The sequence below is a fragment of the Ovis aries genome, chromosome 20 (assembly GCF_016772045.2).
Source record: "Ovis aries strain OAR_USU_Benz2616 breed Rambouillet chromosome 20, ARS-UI_Ramb_v3.0, whole genome shotgun sequence".
Lineage (NCBI taxonomy): Eukaryota > Metazoa > Chordata > Mammalia > Artiodactyla > Bovidae > Ovis > Ovis aries.
The window spans coordinates 27,902,173-27,909,557 of NC_056073.1; the positions used below are offsets into that span (position 1 = coordinate 27,902,173).

The 7,385-nt window shown below is 46.9% G+C and overlaps 1 protein-coding gene and 1 long non-coding RNA gene across 5 annotated transcripts in view; one reads left to right on the forward strand and one right to left on the reverse strand.

The window, feature by feature from the left end:
* Window positions 1-6,625, forward strand: part of TRIM31 (tripartite motif containing 31) — a 29,555-nt gene extending 22,930 nt beyond the window's left edge. For 3 of the 4 annotated variants that reach the window (XM_042237591.2, XM_042237590.2, XM_042237592.2), the window contains 4 exons: window positions 1,822-1,896; window positions 3,046-3,111; window positions 3,666-3,839; window positions 5,148-6,625. In XM_042237591.2, coding sequence (XP_042093525.1) covers window positions 1,822-1,896; window positions 3,046-3,111; window positions 3,666-3,839; window positions 5,148-5,674 — 842 coding nt within the window. In that variant the 3' untranslated portion in view covers window positions 5,675-6,625. The remainder of the gene's footprint in view (window positions 1-1,821; window positions 1,897-3,045; window positions 3,112-3,665; window positions 3,840-5,147) is intronic. The other variant, XM_027958447.3, reaches the window with a different exon arrangement.
* Window positions 140-5,292, reverse strand: LOC121817447 (uncharacterized). Its single transcript, XR_006057376.2, has 2 exons — window positions 5,180-5,292; window positions 140-3,987 (listed from the first exon to the last, which is right to left on the reverse strand). It is a non-coding gene; the product is annotated as an uncharacterized LOC121817447 (long non-coding RNA).
* Window positions 6,626-7,385: the final 760 nt, after the last annotated feature.

Sequence of the window (7,385 nt, forward strand, 5' to 3'; positions counted from 1 at the left end):
CATAGTCATTCCAATTTGGTTCTGAAGTTCCCTGGTGGCCTAGTGGTTAGGATGCTGGCCTTTCACTGCCATGGCCTGGGTTCAATCTCACATAGAAGAACTACAATCTAAAAAATAAAATTAAATAGTTTGGCTTCAGTTTAGAATTTCAATAAAGGGGTTTATTACCTTTTCACTTTGGCACAGGCTGGGATTGGGCATGGAGAAGGGGCCTACAAATACACTCTCTACCTTTTGGCACAGATGAACATGGTCTGCTGTATTTTCTCTCCCCCCCTCACCCCTACACACAGTCCCCTAACTCCCACCTGGCCCTCTTAGAGTCCGCTGGATGGAGGGGGTGCTGGGGGCCTATTTAGAACACTGGTTTAATCTCCATAGCTGCCTAGTCTGAGGATGGTTGCCTCTTGTTGGGGAATGACTGGGTCTGGGAAACCAGAGGTGGAGGGGGTTGGTGGCTGGAGCCTGAAGGCCCTGGAAGCATAGCACTGCTGGCCAGTGTTTGCTCTGGCTCCAGGTGTGCGGACCCCTCATAAGAAGGTCGCTGAGCATTCCCTATGGCTGGGCTGGTAGCCCTCAGAGGAGATGCCCTGTGTCTCCCTCCACCTATACCCAGGGCTGGCTCTCTCCTGTCCTGGAGCTACAGGGCACTAGAAGGGTACAGAGGCCCAGAGGAAGCCCCTTATCTAGGAGTCCCACTCTGTAGCTCTTCCCTTAGTCCAGCACCCCTACAGCAAGTGCAGGCCGGACACAAGCCATTGTCCCTGAGTTATGGGCTCATTCTCCAACCACACAAAGTCTTTTGTCCTCTGCCCCTATTTCCATGAGGGTACACAGACGTTGACAGCCCTCCATGTCTGGGAGACGGGGGCACAGAACTCCCTCCTTGGGGAGAACTGGGACAGAAGGGCACCAAGAGCCTTGGTCTGGAGCTCCCCTTGCCTTTCTTGTCTTGAGTCTTCTCTTATCGGGAGGAGAGGGATTGCCACCCAGGCTTTAAGTAGGTGGGACCATCCTTTACCACACCCTGTGCCTGACCTTCTTCTGAAGCCAAAGCATGAGGCCAAACAACACCTTTGTCCCTCAGCCCTTTCTCAGTTCTTCTCACGGAAGGGACTAGATTTGTGCTGCCCAATATGCGCTTGGGCATTTGAAATGTGGCTCCAAAGTCAGGTGTGCTGCTAGTAAAGGAAACGTCAGATTTCACAAGACTTAGTGTGAAAATAGAATGTAAAATATAGTAATAACTTTTTATAGGTTGAAAGACAATATTTTAAAATAATTATTTAAATAGAAAATACAATTAAAAATTAATTTTATCTGTTTCTTTTTACTTTACTTTTTGTAATGTGACTACTAAGTAAGTAAATGTTAGTCACTCAGTTGTGCCCGACTCTTTGCGACCCCGTAGACTGAAGCCCACCAGGCTCCTGTGTCCATGAGATTTTCAGGCAAGGATACTGGAGTAGGTTGCCATTTCCTTCTCCGGGGGATCTTCCCAACCCAGGGATTAAACCCTGGTCTCCTGTGCTACAGGCAGATGCTTTACCGACTGAGCTACAAGAGAAACCCTTCCGTTGTGACTACCAGAAAATTTAAGATGTTATTCGTGACTTGAGTGTATTTCTACTGGACAGTGCTGGGCTAGAGAGCCACTCCAGGGTAACAGAAAGGGCATCTCTCAGAGTTTTACACCTTGGTCCACTAAGACTATGAGAGTCAAGTTCAAGGCATTTGAAATTTGATGCCCGCTGTGTGATAGTGGGTTCCTTGTTCAAACTCTCTGAATTTACTCCATCTCATTCTGTTCTCTCTCCACAGACAATCTCCAGGCTGACAGCAAGAAAGATAAAAGCAAATTCCTCAGAGGCATGACTGAGGGAGACAGAAAGAGCTGTAAGTGATGACTGCTCCTGCCATCTGGGGAAAGTGAAAAAAGCAAAGGGGAAGAATTCTGTCTCTCTGATTACATGGAGGCCAAATATAGGTGAATCCCCATTCCTCATCAAGGGAGAAGCACAGGCATATGGATATGTTTTATTATTTTAAACTCAGGTAACTCACAAAACAGAGACTAATCCCAAAATTTAGAAATATTTAAAAGTAACAGAAAATTCTAGGACTTCCCTGGTGGTCCAGTGGGTAAGACTCCATGGTTCTAATTCAGGGGGCATGGGTTTGATCCTTGGTTGGGGAACTAAGACCCCACGTGCTGCATGGCATGCCCCCCTCCCCCCAAAAAAAGTAACAGAAAGTTTCAAATTTATTCCTCCATTCCTCAGAGTAAGGAAAGAAAAGGTAAGACAAGGAGAAGACAAAAGCAGCTCAGTCTCTATAGTAGTAGCTGCCATCAGCCATTGGCTGGGTTTCTGGTTGTAAGTCAGATCATGACAGCCCAGGGGAGGGAGACCCCCTGTAACCACAGCCTATGCCCAAGCCATCAGAGGTGGCCCTGCTATCTGAGATGGTAACACTAGAAGTACCATTTCTTTAAGAGCCACCATGTGCTAAGCAGTCCACTTCTAAAAGTTCAAAATCTCACTACCATCCTCCTAGACAGGTGTTATTATTGGCAATTTACAATAAATAGGACCCCTGCAACTTCAGAGAGGTGAAGTAAATTACCCAAGTCACATGACTATTAAGTGGAAAAGACAGCATTAGAAATCATTTTGCCAAAGCCAGAAACTACACAATGCCTTCCAAAGCCAAGAGCAGAACTTAAGATTCTGTTCCACCAGTGTTTTTCCACCAGAGGAGCTATCAGTGTTTGCACATGGTTAAGTCTCCACTGTGCTCTCTGCCTTGCGGTCTGCTGAATCACATCCCAGGCCTCAGGGAACATTCTAGGCCAGTAGAGTACCCCCCTTCTTTGCAGGCATTGGGACAACCTGAAAGGCTTCTATACTTCCTCATGACCTGGGGGGCAGTCCTTACTGAGAATCACCAATTCTTGTTCTTATTGATGGTGGCAGGCTGTTTGGTTTTTAGTTTGCAGCTTCCGGTTATCGAGACCAACATTGGTTTTCTCTCACCAATTCCTAGGGTACCTGTCAGAGAAAAATGATCCTAAGACAAACAAAACTTCAGAGCCTGAGTCGACCCCTCCAGGTAAGAGTCCTGCCCCTGAATGCTGGTGGCTTCTAATGGTGGAGTCAAGGAACCTCCAAGTCTACAGGGGGTCAAATGCTGTCCCCACCCAAGCACCTGGAGGGTATGCAATCAATGGTAAAGAATCCGCCTGCAATGCGGGAGATCAGGGTTCTATCCGTGAGTCGAGAAGATACCCTGAAGAAAGGAATGGCTGCCCACTCCAGTATTCTTGCATGGAGTCGCAAAGAGTCTGATACCACTGAGTGACTAGCACATACACACATGCAATTAAAAAGGAAAAATTACAATTAGATGGAAAAAATAACTAAAGTAAGCTTAACCAGTGAAGACAGCTTATAAACAGAGGGGTTTTAATAAACTGTTCCTTTATTTATCATTCAGTAAGGCAAGCCCAAGAATTTCTGTTGATCCCCAGCTACTGGAACCGTGTGGGCAGTTTCACTTTCCTGAGTCTACCTCTGATTCCTCCTGCTGTGTCTAGAGCTCGGTAGCACTTTCTGACATTGCTGCCTTGCCCCCACTGACCTCTCTCCTCTCCTTCTCCCTCAAAGTTGACAGAACAACTAAAACAGTGCTGCCAAATACCATACTCTCAATTTCACTCAGCCCACTCTTCCGGAGCAGAAACAGGGCCTCTTTTGTTTCTTACTCACCAAACCTGGACAGCTCTGAGAACCTGGGGAGCCCTGAAGCTACGAATATTGAAGAGCTCAAGACGGTGATATGTGAGTGGCTGAGAACACGGAAAGGTCCTTGAGGGAGTGGAGATGGGGATGGAGGTGAGGACTTGGAGAAGGAAGCAGGTGTTCTCAAGCAAAAGGAGGACGAGGACCCACCACTTGGCTTCTGTTTACTGCTTGGCTGTGGTGCCCCCTGGTGGATAAAGAAAGTCACTATAGTTGACTGCTCCGGTCCACTTTTTTTTTCAACTACCAAGGCATCAGTTTAGCCAGGGTGGAATCTAGAGACCAGTAAAAACTACCTGGGCCCCAATCCACCTAACTCATCCTCATGATTCTGACCACTCTTTTTCCTCTTCCCCACATTCCCACATCCTCCATCTCTCCTAAACACCCCATCCAGTAAGGAAACATTAAGTCATATTAGAGTAAGAGGAGGACTTCCCTGTAGCTCAAATGGTAAAGAATCTGCCTGCAACGCAGGAGACCAGGGTTCGATCCCTGGGTCGGGAAGATCCCCTGGAGAAAGGACCGGCAAGCTACTCCAGTATTCTTGCCTGAAGAACCCCATGGACAGAGGAGCCTGTCGGGCTACAGTGTGTAGGGCTGCAAAGAGTCGGACACGACTGAGTGACTCACACTCACACACACACACACACACACACACACACACACACAAGTAAAAGGAAGATTCCTAAGTCTTTGGCAAGGACTGGAACCACAGCTTCTTAAGCCATTGTAGAGGGAGGATGGGGCCTTCTACCTTTGACAAACTATAACTTAATACCCAAATCTAATTAAAAGCATGTGCGGGGCAGACTTCCCCAGTGGTTAAGACTCCATGCTTCCACTTCAGAGGTGGTGGGTTCCAACCCTGGTGGGGGAACTAAGATATTGCATGCTGAGCGCCCACCGCCCCGCCCCGCCTCAAAGTGTGAGAAGGGGGTGAGAAGGGGGCTGACAGTTCCTCCTTCTGCACTCCACCCCTCCACTGAACCGTTTTTGAGGGGTTGTACTTCAAAAAACTACTCAAGCTCAGACAATCTGAACCTCGACATCTCTTATACAAGCCTCAAATCTTGTTCTAGATATGAGGAACACAGGAAACGGGGAAGGAAGAGGAGACAGTCTCAGTTCTGAGTGTTGAGATGACACCTCCCCACCACTCTCTCTGAGGGAGACCACCCTCAGAGCTGTATATGGTGAAATTTAGGGATTAACGTCAAGGAGGGGGCGGGGGGCTAGGACTTCTCTGGGGGCAAAAGTGACCTTGACTTCTAGAGAAGGCCATCCTAAAGGGGGCCCGGATGGCTTGACCTGGGGTTGCCCTTCTTTCTCCTCATCTTCCCGCAGACCCACTGACCCTGGATGCGGCTTCGGCTCACCCAGATCTCATCATTTCCCAGGATCTGAAGACAGTGACGCTGAACCCGGATCTTCAGAGAGTCTGCGCTGAGCACACCGACCCCGAGCGCTTCTATCCGTTCCGCTGTGTTCTGGGCTTGCCAGGCCTCAGCTCCGGCTGCCAGACCTGGGAGGCAGAGCTCCAAGGGCCCGGGGGCGGGGGCTGCGTGGTGGGCGTGGCCTCGGAGCTAGTACCCAGGAAGGGCATGCTGCAGATAGAGCCCTTGAGCGGCTTTTGGGCGCTGCGCATGGCGGGCTCCCAGTGCCAGGCGCTTACGGAGGCGGGCACCCGCGAGGATCTCTCGGTCTGTCCCAGGAAAGTGGGCGTCTGCGTGAATCACGAGTGCGGCAAGGTCGTGTTCTACGACGCCACCACGAGCAAGCACCTCTACACCTTCCACGCCTCGTTTCCAGGGCAGATCTTCCCCTTTTTCCGGCTCCTGTTTCCCGGGACCCAGATCACCCTGAGTCCCTAGAGTTGTTCTTTGCTTTCCTCTGCGTCTCCTCCCCGGTACCCCCTCGCTTTGGGATGTGTGGGATGTGTGCAGTAGGGTTGAAGCCAGACTTCCAGGAACCCTTTAGGAAAGTTACACTCTTTGGCTTCTTGATCGAGGCCTGATATCTCTGACATTCCCCCCACGGCCCCCACCCCGCCCTTTACATTTACCTTGTTACTTTCAGTCCCCTTTTCTCCCCAGTATACCTAGGTTGAAAAGGAAGCTTCAAATAGACAAGACTATTTACTGTCGCATTATGAATCAATAGGTGATTCTGCAATGAGAATGTTGGTTGAGACACAGATTCCAGGAGACCACACACTGATTTGAGGCTGTGGCTTTTCTCCTCGATGTCCTTGAGAGTGTGTGCAGGCTTGGCCCGTCTGGACCTCATCCTTTCGAGGGACCTGGAAAACATGACGCCGGATCGCTGATTGTTGTCTCCCCAGACGACTCAGTCAGGTCTAGACCTTTTGCAAGTGAGGACTGTCTGTCTATTATTTTAGGACGACCTCCAGGATATATTAAGTGAAAAAAAACCAAGATGGAGAATAGTGCACACAGCATGCTACACTTTACCTAAGAAAAGGGGAAATGTAAATATACCTTTTTATTTTTGCTTATATTTATTTTTAAAGTGGAAGGATAAGCCAAAACCTAACAAAAACACTCACCTTTGGGAGGAGGGGAAACCAAGTGGAAGACATGGAAATTAGGCTTTGGAATTATATAAATGTTTTACATCATTATAAAACAAAATTAAATTAAAACAAGAGAAACCTAACTGTGTAAGTAGTTGGTAGCTTAAATTCTCCGTTCTTAGGAGTTAGTTTAGGTGACTTTAAAACACAGTAATTTAGCTGTATCTCCTTTGTGGAATATAGTCTAATGACAAAAAGAATTGAAAATAAAACTTAAAATCTTCAGTTATCATCTTGGTAATAATATTTTTGTTGTTATTCTGAATTTATTATGTATTATGTTGTTTAGTCCCTAAGTCATATCTGACTCTTTTGTGACTCTATGGCTTCTCTGTCCATGGGATTTTCCAGGCAAGAATACTGGAGTGGGTTGCCATTTCCTTCTCCAGGAGATATTCCTGATCCAGGGATCCAACCTGTGTCTCCTGCATTAGCAGGCAGATTCTTTACTGCTGAGCCACCTGGGTAGCCCATGTATTATGTATGTGTACATATATACCCAAATATAATAAGATAAAGAAAATAAGCAATTATGTTAACATTACCAGGAACCAAGATTTTCCACCTGAAAGATTAGTTTTCTCTTATGATTATGACGTAAAAGAAGAGAAATAAAAACATAGTGATCCCAAATTTGAATTGGAAAATCAAAATGTGATAAACTCACGATGTGTTTTCCTTAAAAAAATAATAAAATGCATTCCTTAGCTTCCTTCACAAAGAAACACTATTATTAATAATAATAGCCTAACTGGATGCACTGAGCAAGCCCTGCTTACACCCAGATGAAAATCTTATTATTTCCCGCTCAAAAGAAAATGGCTCCTTGAAGAACTGGCTAATTCTAGGTCTGGGAGAAGAAATACACAAGATGACCCTGGAGCATTTTGTCACATCGGATTGTGAGAAAGCTACTGGGGCCATGTCTGGTTAAAGATGGGACACTTTTAAGCATGAAGGAGGATAATATCTGCAATTAATTAATATAT